This window comes from Sphaeramia orbicularis, chromosome 5 (assembly GCF_902148855.1).
Source record: "Sphaeramia orbicularis chromosome 5, fSphaOr1.1, whole genome shotgun sequence".
NCBI classification, from domain to species: domain Eukaryota; kingdom Metazoa; phylum Chordata; class Actinopteri; order Kurtiformes; family Apogonidae; genus Sphaeramia; species Sphaeramia orbicularis.
In genome coordinates this window covers 36,989,955-37,011,316 of record NC_043961.1, presented here as the reverse complement: position 1 = coordinate 37,011,316, position 21,362 = coordinate 36,989,955, and the positions used below count along the sequence as shown (strand labels likewise).

Here is a 21,362-nt window from a genome sequence, read left to right as displayed (position 1 = left end):
GTAGTAAGGTGGTAAAAACTACTTTATTTACTTAAAATCACCAGTAAGAGCACTACTTAAAAATAGAACAAATAGACAACTTGAACAACTGCTCCCTCTAGTGGCTTCATCTCACACCTCTATATCATCCTCACTTTTCAGTTTGTTGCGAAGGCTGCGGAAAGAGGAAAAAAAATGTTCATTGCCAAAGCTTGATATAAAAACCTATTTGCTATAGAAACAATAATAGAACTCAAATGCCTGTTCAACCACAGAAAACTGTAGTGGGCTACTTCATGGCTATGAAGGACTGGTTTAAGCTTTTGCTGAAAAGCTATTTTTATGAGAAATACCCTTTACCTGCTCAGGTAGGAGTGGACATCAGAGAAACCATGGTACTGAGCCAGGGGGAACAGGATGCCAGTGGGGCAGCGACCTTCACGCTGGCGGCAGAAGCTGCAGTTGCAAATCCCTCGACACGGAGGGCATCTCCACTCCTGGACAGTTACCACTCCATGGTCAAATTTCATATGAAGTCAGAGATAAAACATGGCAAAAGATAAATAAAAAATGTTCTCAATTAAGATTTTTCCATTACACAGTTTTAGGACTATTCACCTCTACTGTGTTTCACTTGTTTTTATTACAAATGAATACCACCGAAATGAGGGTGGGCTTGTCATAGCAAAGTGGCTAGTAATTCATTTGTATGCGACGCAAACAACACAATAATGGAGGACATGGAGTCACCCTCAAGACTCATCCAGTGATGTCACTCCCTGGCTGAGTAGGAACTATAAAAGTACCTGGTACTAGGCACCACCACCTAATGGAAACCCTAAAAACAGTGCAGGAAAGGCCCCATTAGGGTCTTCCCTTTTTTTTTTTTTAAACTTGCTACATTTACACACTACACTAGAGCATACATTGATTTCTTGAAATATACACCAGATCTGCATTACAAATGTACTGATGTGATGCAAAATCTTTAAAAAAAAAAAAAAAAAAGCAGAAAGTGAATGCTAAATACACTAGAACGCATCTGATAACATCCAAGCTTCAAAATCTAATCATCACGGAAAAGAAAAATGTATAGTGTGCTTGGATATTAGTCATGCGTGCGTCAGGTTTTTTTTCCAACCTGCAGGTACCCCTTTTGTGGAATTATTTGACCTGCCTCGCAAATAAAGTGACTTTTTTTTTGACCCGTCCCAGCCTGACCCACGGGTAACCCGCTGATCCTCGCATCACTATCGGATATGGATGATATGAGACTGATTACCCTTCTTGTATGACCCGCTGCCTCGAACTCTCTACATAGTTTGTTTACTGTGCTATTCTTACATCTTCCCCACATGCTAACCTGAAAACTTGATTGCAGTAGGCATTGAAACTATGCATTCAATTAATCTGCAGCGTGCATTTGTGTGAGTCTGACCGGATCCAGCAGCGCCTTCCTGACATCCTCTCCATATCGGTTTCTCAGGCAGGGTCCACAGAACTGTCCCTGAATCCCCCGACAGTGCTCACTGCGGCAGCACGTTTTAGTGTCAACCGTCTTCTGCCTGCACTGGTGGCATGTGGAGCCCTGAAACCAGACACTGTCAAGTAGTCCAACATACTTCATAGCAAAAAAAAAAAACCATACCTGTATAAGGACAAAATATTACAACATTAATATTCACTGAGAACCTGAAGAGCCAACAGCTTACAGTGATGCTGTTGTACACTTTATCTGTCATGTTGTCTGCAACCAGCTGAAGATCATCCTCTGTAATTTCTTCCACTGGACGGACAATATGAGGCTTGCTCTGATGTGGTCGTGGGGTTCCGTGACGCTGAGGAGCTCGTCGAACCTGGAACGTCACAACTGACTACACTTACTAAACTATGAGGGCGTTAAGTGACGAGTTTATACAGATCAACCTGAATGTACACTACAAGGATGAGAGGAGTAAACATATTTATACACAAATTTTCACTGACATGATACATCTTTCTCAGAGAAGACAGGGGATTGGACCTTGTCTAAATGCATACTTTTTCACAAAACTCATAAATCCTCAATAATAAATGTCCCAAAATATCACTAACACAGGAAACAGCAATCAGGAAAAAATATCTAAGGTACTCCTTTATTTACTTACAGAGACAATGTCAATGCATTTTGTGGTTTTGGGTCATTTATTATTAACAACATTCTCTTCACCTTTCTTTGCTTTCATTCAATTGAGCCCCATCTTTGCCAAGCACCTGGTTCTTTTTGATTCTTTTTATACACATCTATGTCATTGTATTGGGCACTTATTTTTACTGCAGACCAAGCATAGCACCCACTACTAATGATTTGTCTTGTCTTTGTAAACTAGTTTCTCACAATTTAAGCATTTAATTTCCATATAAATTCCCTGAACTTGTTAAATTACTCCTACTAGTTTATTTCAATGATGGGAAATTTCAGAATAATAGAGAGCTAGAAATCTGTTTTATACTTTTTGCTCATTTCTGAAACTACAATGTTCTTTAGTACATAAATGTCTAATTTTTCTTCTAAGATTTTGGCTGATGTTGTCATGGCAAGCAAATCAAAACTTTTTCTGAAAGGAAGCACTAAACACAGCCTCAGGTGTGCCCCATTAGTGACTGGGAATAATGACAATAAGCCAATCTGAAGTTTCAGAAGTCATGAAATCAATTCCTAAAACTCAATTCAAGTGCCTTCAAAGACAGCTCACTGCACCTAATGTGCTCTATGTGGTAACTGCTAATGCTAGGCACTGTGTCTGTAATAGGATGGGTCAATACACAGACTGAATTTCGCTACACGGATAATAAAGTGAGTTAACCTTTAACCTTTACAACCTCCCAGGCGAACAAAGTTTGACCATGTTCACTGTATCTACACACAACCCATAATATTTTTTTCTTTTAACATACATCTACATTTTATATTACGAAAAGTAGTTGGTGAATTGAAGTGCCAGGACGATACAGTATGCACATTCTTCAAACTTCTGACCTTAAATCTAACTTTTATGATTGTTTTATATTACTTCACACTGAGACAATACAATTTATAAAGAAAAGTGAAGAACAGTCAACATGAAATTACTTGAGCTTTTGCCTGATCTACTTCAATAATACAACAATCCCATATATTTAGATAGTATATAAAACCAAGAAAAGTTCTATGTATTTTTGATAAAATACAACAAAAACCGACCTCCAGCAGCTCCTCCTCCAGGCTCAACTCCAGTTCTGCCTTCAGACTGCCTGAGGAGTCCTCAATGCCCCCCATGGAGCGGGTCTGTCTGCGGGATGCCCGATCTGGATTTTTCCTCAGCTCCCCTCCAGAGCGCGGTGGACGCTACAGAAGTATGTGATCAACATCATTTGAGGACACTGATCAACAAATAAAAAGTAGTCATAACCCTCTTGAATACAAAGTTTGGCATTTTATTTATTCATTCATTTTCTCAACCTGCTTTATCCTCATTAGGGTCACGGGGGTCGCTAAAGCCTATCCCAGCTACTTATGGGCAAAGGCGGGGTACACCCTGGACACGTTGCCAGTTCTTTGCTGGACTGACATACAGAGACAACCAGTCACTCTCACATTCACACCTATGGGCAATTTAGATTAACTGATTAACCTATTAGTGCATGTCTTTGGATGGTGGGAGGACACCAAAGTACTTGGAGAGAATCCATGCAGACACAGGGAGAACATGCAAATTCCACACAGAAAGGTCCCATTCCATTTTATTTATTTAACCTTTATTTAAATAGATAAAGACCCATTGAGATCGAGACGTCTTTCATAAGGGAGGCCTGGCCAAGAAGGTAGCAGCACACACCATGATGAAGAACAGGTTAAAAGATCGGTGATGACAATAAATTAAAAAACAGGCAATAAATTAGTAATAACTAGCAATTTTTAAAGTGCAGGATTTGATCAAGGTTAGCAAACAAGTAAAAACACAGGCACTGTTCAAAGGATTCTTGCTGTCTATTCAGTAAGACAGCACAAAAAGCTTGTAATGAAATGACTTCAAGTATTTTAAAATCTGACTGAAAAGTATTCCAAGCAGAAGGGGCGGCAAAACTGAAGGCTCACTTCCCAATTTCAGTTTGAACCCCGGGAACATTGGTTCTTTGAAAAGGCCATTAACTCATCGTGCTGATTCATCCTTTGTTAGGTCAAGGTTTTTAAAAGTAGGTGATCTACATTTCTATCCAGCTATGAACTTTAAATATTCTCCACAAGAACAAAAACTCACTGTGGTGTAAGAACTGCTTAATCACTATGCAGCTACTCACAGAACTTCTGTCCTTTGGCTGCTTGGTCGCTTGTTTTTTCATAAACCCCGCACCTCCGGGCATCTTCTGCAGGTCCGCCATAAGCTGAGCCAACTGATAGACAAATGAAAGTAAACAAGTTTAAGACACAGACAGGGTGCTTGCTCTTTATCCAAATAAAAATTCCAGACTTTTTCAAAACTCCCCCCCCCCCCCCCCCCCCCCCAAGACCTTGACTTTGTGTACTGTTATACTTGCGTGCCTACTTTTTTGGTTGACATTGTACCTGCCATGTGTAGCAGAAAAGTTCATGTTAATAAATGTATAAACGAATGAATGCATAATTTGCAGTAAATTATGTTTCACTGAAAAGTTTTCAAAACATGAAAATCACAGAAGTGCATGGATAACACACAAGTAAGTATTACTAGAATCATTCCAGTACTGACTGGTTAGTGAAATCATATCAAGTTTTTAATGCTTTCCTCATGTATTTCTTATCCTACAAGATTATGTACCTTTGAGCAAACTCTAAAATTCGACTTTGAGAGAAACTGTTTTTCATACTTCATTAAGACTTTCACACAAAATTCCAGACTTTATGGTCTGGAAAACAGCATTTCAAAACGACTTTCAGGACTTGTGCAAGCACCCTGCATAGATCACTTCACTACAGATCACATCAAAAACAATTTCCAATTCACTCTAAGATATCTACCCTGAATCTGTACACTTAAAGGATAACAAGCACTCTCATTGGTTTACATGCAGTGATTAGTTTACCAAATGCCTTTTGTCCACAGGTAAGTTATATCCTATCTTAGAATTAGATTAATCAGATCAGAGGAAATTAGACACAACCCCAGTGCAATGCAGTATGGTGTGTGAATAAAACTGAAGAGTGATTTAAATATCCACTAAATCATTTTCTAGCTCCAAATAGTCCTGAAGCTAAATTATGACAACAAAACCCACATTTGACATTTCTCATTAATATTAAATTCTGGGTTGGTGTTTCTGATTTACCATTGCTTTGTTGGCCTTGATGTTCTGCTCTCTCTTCACTAAGAAAGTATCAGACTCATCTTCAGCTGAATCATTCACTTCTGCAGGAGGTGCTTGAGACGCTGCCCTCTCCTCTTCTTCATATTTAACATGTCTGTCTTTTTTTGTCCAACTGATCATTCCTACTTTCTTTGGCCCTTTCTTTCCTGCTCTCTCGTCATTCTTTTCAGATTCATCATCATCAGTGGACTGCTTGGCAGAGCTGGTGGTGCGAAGAGCCACCTTGAGGAAGAAGGGTCGAGCAGAAGATGGTTTTGATGAAACTTTCTCCTTCAGGGGGGAAAGGTCAGGCTTTGTTCCATCTTCATCATTATCTTCCAATCCTGAAATCTAACAGACATAAACATATAGCCTACATCACTTATCGAACAGAAACACATGTGAATGTTATCCTTGGGTTTTAGTTTGACAATGGTCATGTCATATCATGTTGCAATGCATTTTTTATATATATATATATATATATATACATACATACATATATATATACATACATACATATATATATACATACATACATATATATATACATACATACATATATATATACATACATATATATATATATATATATACATATATATATATATATATATATATATATATATATTTTTTTTTTTTTTTTTTTTTTTTTTTACATCATGTTAATTTACCTGGGAGGCAGCTATGAATATTGTAATGAACTCATGTTAATTGAATGAATGAATGAATGTTTTATTTCGGACATAATAAAGAAAATAAAAAATGCCAAAGCAATTCATCAAAATAAAAACAACCAAAACAAAGGAAATGTATACTATTATACAAAAGAAATACTTAACGCAATTTTAGTGACAATGCTCTGACCATAGAGAGAAGTGTAATACAGTAAATGACTATCTGGTTTCTTCAATTTTCATTCAGGATTTAAAAAAAAAAAACAACTGTTTGACATTTATCACTAGAAATATTAGATTTCTTGCTGTATCGCCCATCCCTTGTTTGGCTGTTAAACACTAAGTTTTCCTACTGACTAAAATATAAAACAAAGTACAAAATCGTCATGTCGCCGAAATGCTTGTAAACATGGAAGCTGACATTCATCCTCCATCGAGACTTAATTAAATTAAGGATACAGCCAACACAAACTACACACTACTAACATCCCTCCATTTGTCTGTAGATCTTGGCTACTTTCACGCCAGCCAAACAAACAAACAAACAAACAAACAAACAAACAAACAAGTTAAAGTTTAAAGGCCTTAAATGGAGCCAAATATGACTAACCTTGCCGCCATTTTCGCAGAGTTCACTATCAGAAAATCCATAAAATGTCCGATCATGGTCGGAGTCCTCAGTGAAAATGTCAACCAGCTCTTTAGTGAGGAACTGCTGCAGCTGGAGGAGGGAAATCCGCAAAATAAGATTAATAATGCTTTAAATAAATTATACTGAAATACTTACTGACTTTGACAGTTCATTTATTTTACCATTTTTTCAGTTGAGGATGTGGATGTCACCAGCACTACTTTAACAACACCGCCCGCGCGCACGTACCTGTCTAATTAACCTAATTGACACCGGAAGTATGTGTTGAGTAATTTTTTTTTTTTTTCAAACGTTATTCATCAAAATCTGGTTTGTACATTTCCATCACTTTCATACAAAAATACTTATTTTTTCCAGACTGAGCAACATTTTCAAACTTAAGAGAACAATATTAATAAAGAACATCATAAAATTAAATTAAATTAATTAGAATAAAATAAAATAAATAAAACAATTATCAAAATAAAGTCAGAGGTCTAATCAGGAATCAACAAATTTAAATTTTCATAGACAGTCAAGGTTTGTTTGGTTTTTACATGTCTTAGTGTCTTTTTGAAATTTGTCATTTCATTTTTGTAAATTAAGAACAGTGTGTGTGTGTGTGTGTGTGTGTGTGTGTGTGTGTGGGGGGGGTCCTTACAAATCTACATTTGTGTATAAATTGTTTGGCCATAATAATCAAAGTGTTATGCATAATTTCTCTTTTTCTGTTTTCCATTATAATGTGTTGAGTAGTTTACTGCGGCAGGAAACCGAACTACACAAGGTAAACTTTGGTCAATAGGAGAATTTAATAAGTAATATCTAACATAATACTACAAAATTCAGAGATTTAAAAATTTCTACATTTACATTTCCTTGAACTGTGTTTTTTTTTTTTTTTTTTTAATTGTTATTATGTTTAAACAGTATAGAAGACAAAAATGGTGTCAACTCCTTTTCTAAAAATGATAGTGTTTAGTGCTCTTCCCACTTGTTCAATATAAAAATGCTGCCTATTTGTTGGACGTAATATATGAGTGAATTAATTTTTATTTTGAACATCTAAATGAAAGAAAATGGACATACAGAAAATATCATTAGCTACTCATCAAAATTATATTTACACAGGCTACATGGATACATAGGTGGGAATTAACATTTAAGCCAGTATTTGCTTTTTTTTTTTTTTTTTTTTTAATTGGCTATTAAAATACCTATAAATCAATGAAATATGTACAAAATTACCATAACTATAATCACTATTTTAGGTCATTTTCCTTGCAAACACAATTGTGTTCCTTCACAGAGGAAGCCAAATTCCTTGTGTGATCATTGTGGTCAAATTGATGATGGGTCTTGAAACATACCTTTGTGATTCTGTTGGATAAACAAGTCCTCTCCTGCTCATTACATAAATGTTAAAATCAAAAGTGGATAAAAACAGTAGGACACTTCATCTAATATCTGTGGTTCTTGGAGCAACCATCTGTTAGTTTCATGAACATTATAAAATGGAATAATGTTTCAGAGGCAAAAATTATCAATATTTTCAGATCAGTCAGGGGGTTCAAATACTTTTAATTACTATACTACACATAGTAGTAGTTATTGTAAAAAAAAAAAAAACACACAAACAAACAAACAAACAAACAAAAACAGTGCTTTATTATACTCAAAATATACTTATTGTTATGCTTGTCATTGCTATTTAGTGAAACTGCATACATAGCCTTCTTATGAAGAAAAAATAAAGAGTGATTTGTGTTGAGTTCATCTGGACAGAAAAAACTACTAAATCATGAATCATCCATTTACTACTACTATTACAAAAAGTTTTCTGTCCATATCTCTCAGCCCTACATAAAAGTTCTGACCTTTTATTAATTTCATGGATTATTATGACAATCCCCCTGTTGTCAACTCCAACAAGCTTGTCTGTATTCATCTATGAGTAGGATGGAGGAGGAGTAATTTTTGGGGTTTGCAGGGTTTTCCCTACCATAAGGACAGCACCTGGCTCAAGAAATAGAAAAACCATGCTGTGTTTTGTTTGTGTTAGCTTCTGGAAATAAACATTTTAAAAGTGAAGGTCATCTGTTATTTGTAAAGCTGTAACTTGACTACATCAGTGATTCGATTTGGTTCTTGTTTCATTAAGTTATTCATTCATTCATTCATTATCTGAACCCACTTTATCCTCACTAGGGTCACGGGGGTCGCTTGGAGCCTATCCCAGCTACATAGGGGCGAAGGCGGGGTACACCCTGGACAAGTCGCCAGTTCATCGCAGGGCTGACATATAGAGACAAACAATCACTCTCACATTCACACCTACGGGCAATTTAGATTAACCAATTAACCTATCAGTGCATGTCTTTGGATGGTGGGAGGAAGCTGGAGTACCCGGACATTAAGTTATTTGCTAAATATTAAAATAACTTGTCTGTAAATAATTTTTTAAAAAAAATGCATGGTCAACAAAAAGCACAACACATAAGTTCAACACAGGGGAAGTCCTGTTCATGAACTGCTGTTATTGCTACTAGTAAAATGAAACAAACACACCAAAATGTCAATGTTGCGATGTTAAACCCATCAGTGGCTTTAGTTTACTTACCAGTATTTAACCAGGTAGGTCTATTGAGAGCCAGTTTTCATTTACAATGACAAACTGACCTACTTAATGAGTTAACACACCCTTTCATGTGGCTCAGGTGACCCAACAGTCAGCCTCAAAGAGATTAGCATGATGATAGATGTATTCCCACAGCCCGTTTTTTTTGGCTGAAAATAAGTAATCGTCTACATGCAGGTGTGGTGCAGTGGGAGTGATGCTGGGAAACGTGGGAAACTCCTTCACATTCCTGTCACTGATAAATACTTCCACTCTGCTGGTCTGCTGGCTCACAACAACCATGATCCAACCATGGTGGTGCATTTTGGCTGTGGGTGAGTGCGCTCAGTATTAAAAATGACTTTTGTTTGTTTTACAGCATTGAATTTTAAAAGCACAATGTCATTTATTGTAATTAGATGCATCTAAGGAATGCTGAGGGAATGTACAATTTAATCTTTATATCGCATACTAACAACATTATCAGCTCTCAAAACTTCTAGAAACAGATTAGAATTAAGTAACTTTGTCAATATGATTTTACAAGGGACAAATGTAATTTAATGTAATCTTAATTTTCAGGACAGCTATAGTGAAAATTCTTCAGATTTTTGCCTTTTATTTGCCTTTTATTTATTTATTTATTTATTTATTAATTAATTTATTTATTTATCTTTTCTTTTTTTTTCTAGAGTTAATTTTGTATGGGATGAATAGGAAAATAAATTACTGAAAGCTAAAACAAAAACAAACAAAAAAAAAAACAAACCCTCACATCTTGAGGAAAGAAAAGATGGTTTCATTGCAGGACCAACATACAGTGATTATGTGCTTCCAAAGAAAACTGTTATTGATCTAAAGTAAATTTTAAAGTCTCAGTAATCTAATTAATGATTTTTTTTTGTTTAAATATCAAACAGGATTTAAAGTAGTGTATCAGATTTAGATATGTTTGAATCAATACTGACTATCTTGATGCAGTTGGATTTGCATCTGGTCTTGTTTTGATTTAAAATGTAGAGCAGAAGCAAATATTTCTACTGCATGTGATACAGTCATGTTACTGGAGCCAAAACTGTAAATTGAATTTCACCCACATCACAAAAGAAACTTGACATTTAGCTTTGCAGATCTCTGAATCTCTAAAAATATACAAAGTCCAGCATTTTATTATGAGAAAGCTTCGGCTCAGGTTTAAAATACAATGAAACATAAATGTTTTTTTTTCTATTGGGACAAAAAAATGCCTAAAAATCAGATAACACATTTTCATTTCATAGAGTTAAACTGTATTAACCCATAAAGATCCAAACAGTCACAGGCACCCAAAACCATCCTCTGATCTAAATTGTTTAATACCTGTTGATCTACTAATCCTATCAATCCATGTAAATAATTGGTGTAAAATACAGTTTGTCATCTTTTCATTGTCATCAGATATGACCCATTTGGATGTTTAGAGGCTCTGTAGTTATTGTGGAAACACTGTCGTCTTGTACAACATTGATTCACCAGTAAAACCCATGGAGTTGGATCAATGACAATGGAAGGAGACACTGGGTTTATATTCAGTTAATGATATATTTGCTGAATGAACACTTTTCCTTCAGTTTTCTCTGTTTCTGATACAATAACCCTCAACTTTAATCTGAACTTTAATGAACATCTACTTGAAGAGTGAATTAAATATAGGAAAATACGTGATTTACACTGAACAAGCACAAAAATACAGAGGATAATGTCATTACAAATGGTGATAAATCACTGAAGAAAGGTTAAATAGAGAGAAAAATTCATTTGGGAACTGGGACAAAAGTAGCACCGGGTCTTTATGGGTTAAATGGTTAATGAATGACTTGCAGTATAATTAATATTAAGTGCTATGTGTAATAACTACAGCAGCTGTCTTTCTCTTGCAGAGTTCATCTTCATATCCATATCCAGTCAGTCTTTACTTCAGAAGAGACAGTGTCTATTCCATGTGAAAACACAAAATGACAAATATAGAACTGCTGGCAATGTCAGTGGGTCAGTACAGTTCTGTGAGAAAACTGACTGCTGTGTGGGTTACTTTCTGATCAATGGCAGCCAGCCCGAGGTTGACCTTCTCGGTAAGAAACCTTTCAACTGGGATGTTACATCTGGAGGTGTAGATTCTTGCACAAATGAGTTAAAGTCTGAATGATTTTTTTTATTGCAGCTTGTGATATGGCTGAAAAGTCCTGCCCAGATTCAACCTGCAAGGCACAAATACGTTTCAGCAATCACCTCATCAAATGTGTGTGCAACACAGACCTCTGCAACAGCAACATCACCTGGAGTGTAGAACCAGCACAGTCTGAGTTCACATACACCTATTCAGTTGGTAATATTATGATTAGTCAGTGGATTTCACATGTAACACATATGGCAGCTATCGTGAATTTACAGGGGGGCAAAAAAAGTACTTAGTCAGCCACTGATTTTGCAAGTTCTCCAACTTAGAAAGATGAGAGAGGTCTGTAATTTTCATCAGAGGTACACTTCAACCATGGGACAAAATGAGAAAAAAAAATCCAGAAAATCACATTGTAGGATTTTTAAAGAATTTATTTGTAAATTATGGTGGAAAATAAGTATTTGTTCAATAACAAAAGTTCAACTCAGTACTTTGTAACATAACCTTTGTTGGCAATGACAGAGGTCAAATGTTTCCTGTAAGTCTTCACTAGGTTTGCACACACTGTAGCTGGTATTTTGGCCCATTCCTCCATGCAGATCTCCTCTAGAGCAGTGATGTTTTGGGGCTGTCGCTAGGCAACACGGACTTTCAACTCCCTCCACAAATTTTCTATGGGGTTGAGGTCTGGAGACTGGCTGGGCCACTCCAGGACCTTGAAATGCTTTTTACGGAGTCACTCCTTCATTGTCCTAGTGGTGTGTTTGGGATCACTGTCATGCTGGAAGACCCAGCCACGTTCCATCTTCAATGTGCTCTCACTGATGGAAGTAGGTTTTGTCTTAAAATCTCACGATACATGGCCTCGTTCATTCTTCCCTTAACATTGATCAGTCATCCTGTCCACTTTGCAGAAAAACAGCCCCAAAGCATGACGTTTTCACCCCCATGCTTCACAGTAGGTATGGTGTTCCTGGGATGCAACTCAGTATTCTTCTTCCTCCAAACACGACGAGTTGAGTTTTTACCAAAAAGTTCTATTTTAGTTTCATCTGACCACATGATATTGTCCCAGTCCTCTTCTGGATCATCCATATGCTCTCTGGCAAACTTCAGATGGGCCTGGACATGTACTGGCTTAAGCAGGGGGACACGCCTGGCGCTGCAGGATTTGAGTCCCTCTGGGCGTAGTGTGTTACTGATGGTAGCCTTTGTTACTTTGGTCCCAGCTCTCTGCAGGTCATTCATCAGGTCCCTCCGTGTAGTTCTGGGATTTTTGCTCACCGTTCTCATGATCATTTTGACCCCACGGGATGAGATCTTGCGTGGGGCCCCAGATCAAAAGAGATTATCAATGGTCTTGTATGTCTTCCTTTTTTTTTTTTTTTTTTTTTTTTACAATTGCTCCCACAGTTGCTTTATTCACACCAACCTGCTTGCCTATTGTAGATTCACTCTTCCCAGCCTGGTGCAGGTCTACAATTTTCTTCCTGGTGTCCTTGGACAGCGCTTTGGTCTTGGCCATGGTTGAGTTTGGAGTCTGACTGAGGCTGTGGACAGGTGTCTTTTATTCAGATAACCAGTTCAAACAGGTGCCATTAATACAGGTAACTAGTGGAGGACAGAAGAGCTTTTTAAAGAAGAAGTTACAGGTCTCTGAGAGCCAGAAATCTTGCTTATTTGTGGGTGACCAAATACTTATTTTCCAGCATAATTTACAAATAAATTCTTTAAAAATCCTACAATGTGATTTCCTGGATTTTTTTTTTCTCAGTTTGTCTCTAATAGTTGAAGTGTTCCTCTGATGAAAATTACAGACCTCTCTCATCTTTCTAAGTAGGAGAACTTGCAAAATCAGTGGCTGACTAAATATTTTTTGCCCCACTGTATATTGTATTTTATATTTTCCAATGCAGTATGTTTTTTTAAACTTTTGCCTCCCCACTGAAATCGTCTCCATGAAAGCCCCCTCCTGGTAAATTAAACCCATTTCAGAAAATGTGAATATCATTAACATGTTGTGTTTCCTTTTTTCCCCTTTTTTCTCAGGTGACAAAATAAAAATTGTTGTAATCGTGTTTGCTTTGCTAATCCTCTGTGGCATCGCTGCCAAATGGAAAACCGTCCTGAAACAGACAAGTAAGGTCATTTTTATCCAAATAATGCAAACACTGGATGACTTACATGGCTCTTATCCCTCTGTGTCATGTCTTCAGTATGCACCAAGAGTGAACAGAGCTCACTCAGACAAGGCTCAGTTGAATAATATAAAGGAAACAGTTTCTCCCTTGCTTAAAAAAAAAACAAATCTTTCTGTACTGAATTGATACAGTACTGTGCAAAAGTCTTAGGCCACCTGCAAGTGTTGTTTTGGGCCTGGCCAAGTGAAAGTGAACATTGAGGTCAATTTCTTTTTTCCTAAAACAATATCTTTGATAACTCAGCATGAAAGACATATATCTCTAGTTTCTAAAAGTGTGTTTATTTAATTTGTACCTGAATTACAACTGGATATATAAGAAAATGTATGAGAATACAGTGTAAAATAAGAACAGTAAAGGTTGTAAACAAATGTATACAGCATAAATTCAGAATGTAAAGAGCAATGTGTAAATAAATAGATTCAAAATATATGCCTGTGTCTAATCTTATATTTCATAATAATCAAATACTATAATGACTTTGAATGTTATTTATTATAAAACAAACAGCAGAAAGATGTGTATTAAATATAGTAATGAAACATATGTGGCCAAAAACTGATAATTTTATCAATATCTTAAGAAAATCTTTGATTATTATTATGGTGCATCACACTGAACAAACACCTTGCTCAGTTACTTTTTTGGATTCTCACTCCGTTACCATGAATTAATGTCTTTTAAAACAAACAAACAAAAAAAATCTATCAGTTTCATTTTTGGATATAATGTACTCTATTTCAAAAATCAAGAAAAGTGTAGTATGCTAAATATTTTCACTTTCTTTGAGGAACAACACTTTTTGCCATTTTTTTCCAAACCTTAAATAACTGCTGTATATTTTCCTCACTTCGTTACTTTGTCGATGATGATAAATTCATGTTTATATTAAATATTTGGTAAAAATTTTGGTTATTATTCCTTAATGGCATATTACTTAATTAAGTAATTGTAGGTCTAAGCAAGTACTTATAAGTACTTGCTTAGACCTACAATTTGAACTATTATGGTTGCTGTTAAATAATTTTTTTAAAAAAGATAGGGAATGATTAGTATTGCTGCACAGTGCTTTCTCACTCTGTTACTCACTTGGCCAGGACCTTTTACAAGATTGTAATGATTATACATATGTCATATGTCACTCTCTTTTCATACAATACAACAAGAAAATACTGGAAATATGCACACTGTATTAAAAATACATAAAAATCTGAAGTGAATGGCTCCTACAGGCTAAAGTCAAGATTTAGTGTGACTTACATCTCCATAACAAAAAGTAGCTCAAACAATAAGAAACATGTTAAATGAAACCTGACATAAAAAACTGAAAACTAATGCAATAAATCTCATATTGTCTGAACAAAAGACTTAAAGACATGTTAAGTGCAATGGGAGCTTGACTTTCAGTAAATACAGAAACTAAAAAAAAAGTAGCTTCAGAGTGGATCAACACTGCATACATTTTGTTCTTTAGTGTTAAAAACACTGTATTGTTTTGTACCAAACACCATCTTCACTTCTTAAAGGATGTGATAAAACATGTGCGTACATTTTGTAAACTGAGATCCAGTTCTCATGATGTCCTGTTTCACCTTGAAACTGTTTCATTCTGTCTGCTGGACTGTCCTTGGTTTTTATCTGAACTATTTTCCTCCCTTTCTTTGTTCATCTTTTGTATGATTTCTGTGGATGTCCAGTCAGTGTTTCCAATGAATACACACATTGTTACATTTTGCAGGATTACCTTCAGTGAATGTTAATAACACAACTTTTCTACTGTATTTAATTTAGAGGATCCACAAACCTCCTTTCACTCTGTCGCACCACTGTGTTCTTGTCTCATGACGAAAACCCCAGATATTGATGTTGCTAATGTTGAACTACAGCAGGTAGGCTTCATTACCAAATTTATACTTTATGTCTCATTTTATTGTGAACAAGCTATTGAATTTCTATACAGTAAGGTAAGATGGTATATGTTATTTTACAGTTCTTTTAATGTTTCTCTCTTTCAGATTGTAGGTGAAGGGTATTATGCAACTGTTTGGCAGGGGAAATACCAGGGAAATAAAGTGGCTGTGAAAGTTTTCCCTGCAGCCTGGAAACAGAAATTTGCAAATGAGAAGGTGGTTTATGAGCTGCCATTGATGAACCATGCAGGGATTGTCAACTTCCTGGGCAGTGGGAGGAAAAGCGATGGAAGCAGTTGGCTCATTGTCCTTCAGTTTGCTGAATATGTGAGTGAAAGCAATTAAATCAAAACAGGCATTTCCTGTTTTATATCAGATTAAAAGTAAATGTAAGTAAAAGTCAACACGGAAAAAGTGGTGAGTGGTACGTAAAGTTTTGCAGTTGTTTTTTTGCTTTTAAAAACACTGTATATAAAGTGTTGCTGTAGTTCCTATTGTAATATGCTGGATGCCATGCATACATAACTGTGCTGATCCTGAATGTAATGGTATTGTAAACCTTAATCCATTGTGAGCAAACTATTTAAGTCTCTTCAGTATTCACTTTCTGGGGAAGAATAACCAGTGTCTCTTTGATTTCAGGGTTCTCTGCACTCCTTTTTAGGTAATCACACCAGCAGCTGGATGTTGTCGCTGACATTGTGCCAGTCTTTATCACAGGGACTTGCCTATCTCCACTCTGACCTTCACAGACACGGTACTGACCAGAATATGACTGTGGCCAAATGGCTGCATGAGTCTGTGCATGTGCGCATCAATGTTGTAGTCTGTTATTGCCCAATGCAGAGCAGTGTATGGGCGTACTGTAACTAAGGTAAATAACTAATACATTAGAATGAGGTCCCATAATATACAGTACTGCGAAAGTTGGAGGCCACTTTTAGCTCTTTTTTGTAGTAAACGAAATCTCTCTCTTATTCTCTTTGTTGAGATGCAAGAAAATACAGGGAAATAGTGTGCCCAGTGATAAAATCTTGCAAAAAATGACCCACAGTAAATGGCTCCTTCAGGTAACAGTCAATATTTTGTGTGTCCTCTGTTCCAATGACAAAAAGTAGGTCAGACAATAACTATCATTTATCGTGTGTTGTATTAAACTGGATAAACACCAGAATATTAGCATTGTAAATCTTATATTGTCTGCTCAGAATAGTTCAGGACATGTTAAGTACAAAGGGAGGCCACACCAAATAATGGACTTGTTGGTCTGTTGTGTTAGTTCCTATATATTTCAGTTCGATCTTGTTACAGATACTGAGAAATGCATATATACATCCCAATCTGCAATAATCTTCCTGACACAACAAATCTACCTGTGCCCTAAGACTTTGTGCCGTACTGCACACTATATTCTTATTCAACAGAAGTAGATTTTTTGATGAATTATGATATAATTACATAAAACTAGAAACAACTGATTTAGTAGAATATACATATTTGTAGTGATAAAGCAGTTTTCAGAATTAGTAGTGTAAGATGGATCTGAATGATGTGGTTCATTGTGTCAGTGTTTTATGTGCTGGTCTTACAAATAGCCATTACCCCATAAAGACTCAGTGGTACTTTTGTGGTAGTTCCCAAATGATTTTTTCTCTGTGTTTTAAACCTTTCTTAAGTGCTTTATCACCATTTACTCTAATACTATGCTCTGTGCTTTGTATTTTTAAGTGAACATAAGGTATTTTCCAATATTTAATTCACTGATCATGTGGATATTCATTAAAACCTGGAGTAAATCCAAAGGTTATTAAACCAAAACAGAGAAAACTGACAAAAAAAGCATCCTTTTCTGTAAAATATATCATTAACTGAACTAAAATAAATGTCTCCATCCAGTATAATTGATCCAACTCCATGGGTTTTACTGGTGAGTCAATATTGTTGAAGATTATGGTTTTTCCACATTCAGTACAGAGCCTCTGAACATCCAAATGGGTCATATTTGATGACCATGAAAAGATGACAAGCTGTATTTTACACCAATTGTTTACATGTATTGATAGGATTAATGGATCCGCAGTTATTTAACATTTTATATCAGTAAAGTCAGTTTGGTCACTGGTGGATGTTTGGGTCTTTATGGGTTAAAATGCCTCTAGTGTTCTAAATAAAAGAGAATTTGTAAATATGTGACATATCAGTTAAAAGTCCAACAACACAGTGAGTTGACTGAGATGTCTGTCATTGCAGATGTTCATAAACCCCCTGTGGCCCACAGAGACCTCAGTAGCGCTAATGTGCTTGTGAGAGCAGATGGTACATGTGCCCTGAGTGATTTTGGATGCTCTACAGTCCTTCGATCTTGTTTGGGACATCACTGCAGGCAGAACCACACAAGAAACACAGAGGTGGAGCTACAGATTTGTTATATTTTATTCACAGAACAGTGAAGTAATACAAAGTGATGTCAGATTACTAAAGGAATGAAAAGAAAATCTCATGAAAATTTAAACTCCAGCGGCTTTTGCAGTGTGTCTTTGTGTCTTCAGGTTCACCCTCAGGTGGGAACACCCCGCTACATGGCACCTGAGATCCTAGACGGTTCTGTAAACCTCAAAAGCAGCTTGTGTCTCATTCAGGGTGATGTCTATGCTTTGGGGCTGCTAATGTGGGAGATCTGGATGCGCTGCTCAGATTTATTCAATGGTAACTTTCCATTAATACCTGGAAAGCAATGTCAATCATTAGTAATTAGTAGTGAATTTACCAAATTTACCCTGTGGACAAAAAAAAAGTTTATCTATTTGTATCAAGGAGACTAATTTCTCACATTTGGATTCAAAATACATTTAGAGTAAATATAAAAAGTCTTGTTATTGAATTTTAGAATAACTTCCATTTAGAACTCTGTTAAAATGCCTTTAAGTTGAATGTCAAATACAAGAAGTTGAATGTTTCTTCTACTGTGAGATTGCACATTGAAGAAGAGGGATTATACAAAATAAGTACTAGTAAATAAGTAACATTTAGTACAATGTCTGAGTCACAGTATTGGTTGAAGCCAGTCAGTATAGTCTATTTTGTAAACTGATTTATTTTATCAGATTAAAAAAATGTGAATATTGTATCAGATTTGGAAGCAACCCTCTATAGTATATTTACCCACTGTTAAATCTTCATAGCATTTCTGAAGTGGAATCCACGACAAATAGTGTTACACAGAATCACGACCATTAATGACCCCCAGGAAGAGCAAGGACAGTTAAAGAGCCCCACACTTAATAATAAATAATACACAATACATCTGTGAATAAATATATCACTCATCAGATTTACATATTTTTAGGATATGGATCAATATATAATTGAGGGACATTTTGAGTTCCCTTTACTTTTTTAAAAAAAATTTTCAGGCCTAAAATCAACATAACCATAACACCACATGACATTTTTACAGAAAGATTCTCCTAAATATCATACATGCAGCTGAGTAAAATTGAAATTGAAAGTTAGTTATAAAGATATTGTAGTAACACTGCTGACATAAGAGTGTAATAAATACACATTTGACTCACACACTACTTTATATTAAATAAGTATGAAAGAGGAGATAGAACATATCTTGGAGTCTTGCCAGTGTTTTCTTCAGGAGGAAATGACATCATGTGGAGCAGGTCATGTGATTTGGAATTAACACACTTCCTTGAGAGGTGTTTTTGTAATGGGTAACTTAGCTGAAAGTGATTTCTCGGACACAGATACAATTTGTTATTTTCCATATAAAATTTGATCTATTGTCAAAAAAGAAATATCTGTCATGATTATCTCAACTTAATAAAAAGAACACAATCAAAACAATTTTGAACAAGCTCATTTTATTATTGTTTAGCTAATTAGAAGGTGGTTACGATTAAATTTGGAAAGTTATTTAGTTGACATTTTAGTATATCTAGTCATTTATTAATTATTTATTAATCCTTTATTAATAAGTGATTGTTTCCTAATTAAATAATTATGGAATCTTTAAAGACATGATCATAATTAACATCAAAAACTTTTTTTTTTTTTCCCACTTTTAATAAAGATGTATGCAAGATATATCCCATGGACTTCAAAAGTCCCTCAGTTATATATTGACCCATATGTTACATTTTTATATTATTCCTGCTGCAGCTCTCTTGTCCCTATGTCAATTAAAATAATAATAATAATAATAATAATAATAATAATAATAATAATAATAATAATAATAATAATAATAATAATAATAATAATAATAATAATAGGGCGACACGGTGGTGCAGTGGTTAGCACTCGTGCCTCACAGCAAGAAGGTCCTGGGTTCGATTCCAACACCAGTCGACGGGGGGTGGGACCTTTCTGTGTGGAGTTTGCATGTTCTCCCCGTGTCTGCGTGGGTTCTCTCCGGGTACTCCGGCTTCCTCCCACCATCCAAAGACATGCACTAATAGGTTAATTGGTTAATGCAAATTGTCCATAGGTGTGAATGTGAGAGTGATTGTTTGTCTCTATATGTTCAGCCCTGCGATGAACTGGCGACTTGTCCAGGGTGTACCCCGCCTTCGCCCCTATGTAGCTGGGATAGGCTCCAAGCGACCCCCGTGACCCTAGTGAGGATAAAGCGGGTTCAGAAAATGAATGAATGAATAATAATAATAATAATAATAATAATAATAATAATAATATAAATATAGTTATAGATGAACTGACGTTGTTTCATGTTGTTACAGAAAAGTCAAATGACCTCCTTAACCCTTTGAAGAGTTGTCGTCATGTTCAGCTGTATCTGGTATATATAGATGCCAATCATGTATTGAACCCCCACCACCACCACCACCACCTGTCTTAAACACCTGTAATTAGTGACAACAGGGGCTTCACAGGGTAGGTTTTGCAGTCTGAAAACACAGACAAGGGGTTGATGTGAACATTGTACAACCTCTCAGACCAGTGATTAAACACTGCAGCTTTATGTTGGGTTTTGAAGGTGGGGAATGAAAACTATTGCCCTGTGTGTATGTGCTCCACTTCTGAGTCATAGAAATATCTCCATCTGCAGGTGAGACTGTTCCACAGCATCTATTGCCATATGAATCTGAGCTGGAAGCTAATGTAACCCTGGAAAACCTCATCCTGTATGTATTTTACATGGACAAGAGACCCTCCATACCTAAACTGTGGGAACTACAACCACAGGTATCCTTAAATCATCTCTTTCTCACTTGGACATTGAGTTGTGTGTTGCTGAGTTTGTGACTATATTTACTGAATGTTTCAGGGATCTGAGCTCCAGAAACTCCTGACAGATTGTTGGGACTATGACCCGGATGCTCGACTGACAGCTCAGTGTGTGGCGGACAGATTAGGGTCTTTTCAGTCTTACTGCTCTCTGTGATTTTAGTTTTTAGGCTGAAGAATTGTAGCTGATATGTCATTTAATTGCACTGGTGTTGTGTCACTATTTTAGCTCATCAGAATACTGCCAGCATACTGAAATATTGTAGGGAATATTTTTTTGTGTATTTAATCTGAATATTCGAGGTACTGTATGGTCTTCTTCTCTATTGCATACAGTGGCAAGAAAAAGTATGTTAACTGTTTGAAATTTCCCAGTTTTTTGTATGAATTGGTCTTAAAATTTGACAATATAAACCTAAAACCACACAAACAATTATAATAATTCATGTCTTTATTGAACACACCTATTAAACACTGACAGAACACATTTTATGACCAATTCATGGAGAAAACTGACAAATTTCAACTGGTTGCCATACTTTGTCTTGCCACTCTATGTGCAGATGTACTAATGTAATCCTTCTAGA

At 35.9% G+C, this 21,362-nt stretch overlaps 2 protein-coding genes across 2 annotated transcripts; one reads left to right on the top strand and one right to left on the bottom strand.

The window, feature by feature from the left end:
* Positions 1 to 111: 111 nt before the first annotated feature.
* On the bottom strand, positions 112 to 8,671 carry LOC115419926 (cell division cycle-associated protein 7-like). Its single transcript, XM_030135000.1, has 9 exons — positions 8,633 to 8,671; positions 6,618 to 6,720; positions 5,305 to 5,666; positions 4,300 to 4,392; positions 3,203 to 3,346; positions 1,692 to 1,835; positions 1,418 to 1,567; positions 340 to 476; positions 112 to 154 (listed from the first exon to the last, which is right to left on the bottom strand). Exons 1-9 carry the CDS (start codon positions 8,669 to 8,671, stop codon positions 112 to 114), a joined length of 1,215 nt encoding a protein of 404 aa, XP_029990860.1.
* On the top strand, positions 5,534 to 21,357 carry LOC115419250 (bone morphogenetic protein receptor type-2). Its single transcript, XM_030133913.1, has 12 exons — positions 5,534 to 5,628; positions 9,446 to 9,582; positions 11,167 to 11,358; positions 11,448 to 11,612; positions 13,455 to 13,544; positions 15,398 to 15,495; positions 15,622 to 15,843; positions 16,159 to 16,273; positions 17,767 to 17,924; positions 18,066 to 18,222; positions 20,597 to 20,733; positions 20,816 to 21,357. Exons 2-12 carry the CDS (start codon positions 9,465 to 9,467, stop codon positions 20,930 to 20,932), a joined length of 1,569 nt encoding a protein of 522 aa, XP_029989773.1. The 5' UTR covers positions 5,534 to 5,628; positions 9,446 to 9,464; the 3' UTR covers positions 20,933 to 21,357.
* Positions 21,358 to 21,362: the final 5 nt, after the last annotated feature.

Coding starts and splice junctions, on each gene's coding strand:
- LOC115419250 (XM_030133913.1), top strand. CDS start 9,465: ATGCTGGGAAACGTGGGAAACTCCTTCACATTCCTGTCACTGATAAAT. Junction 18,223..20,596: donor CTGCTCAGATTTATTCAATG/GTAACTTTCCAT, acceptor CTCCATCTGCAG/GTGAGACTGTTCCACAGCAT. Junction 20,734..20,815: donor TGTGGGAACTACAACCACAG/GTATCCTTAAAT, acceptor TGAATGTTTCAG/GGATCTGAGCTCCAGAAACT.
- LOC115419926 (XM_030135000.1), bottom strand. CDS start 8,671: ATGGTTTTTCTATTTCTTGAGCCAGGTGCTGTCCTTATG. Junction 6,721..8,632: donor AGCCAGGTGCTGTCCTTATG/GTAGGGAAAACC, acceptor TCCCTCCTCCAG/CTGCAGCAGTTCCTCACTAA. Junction 477..1,417: donor GGAAGGCGCTGCTGGATCCG/GTCAGACTCACA, acceptor GTAACTGTCCAG/GAGTGGAGATGCCCTCCGTG.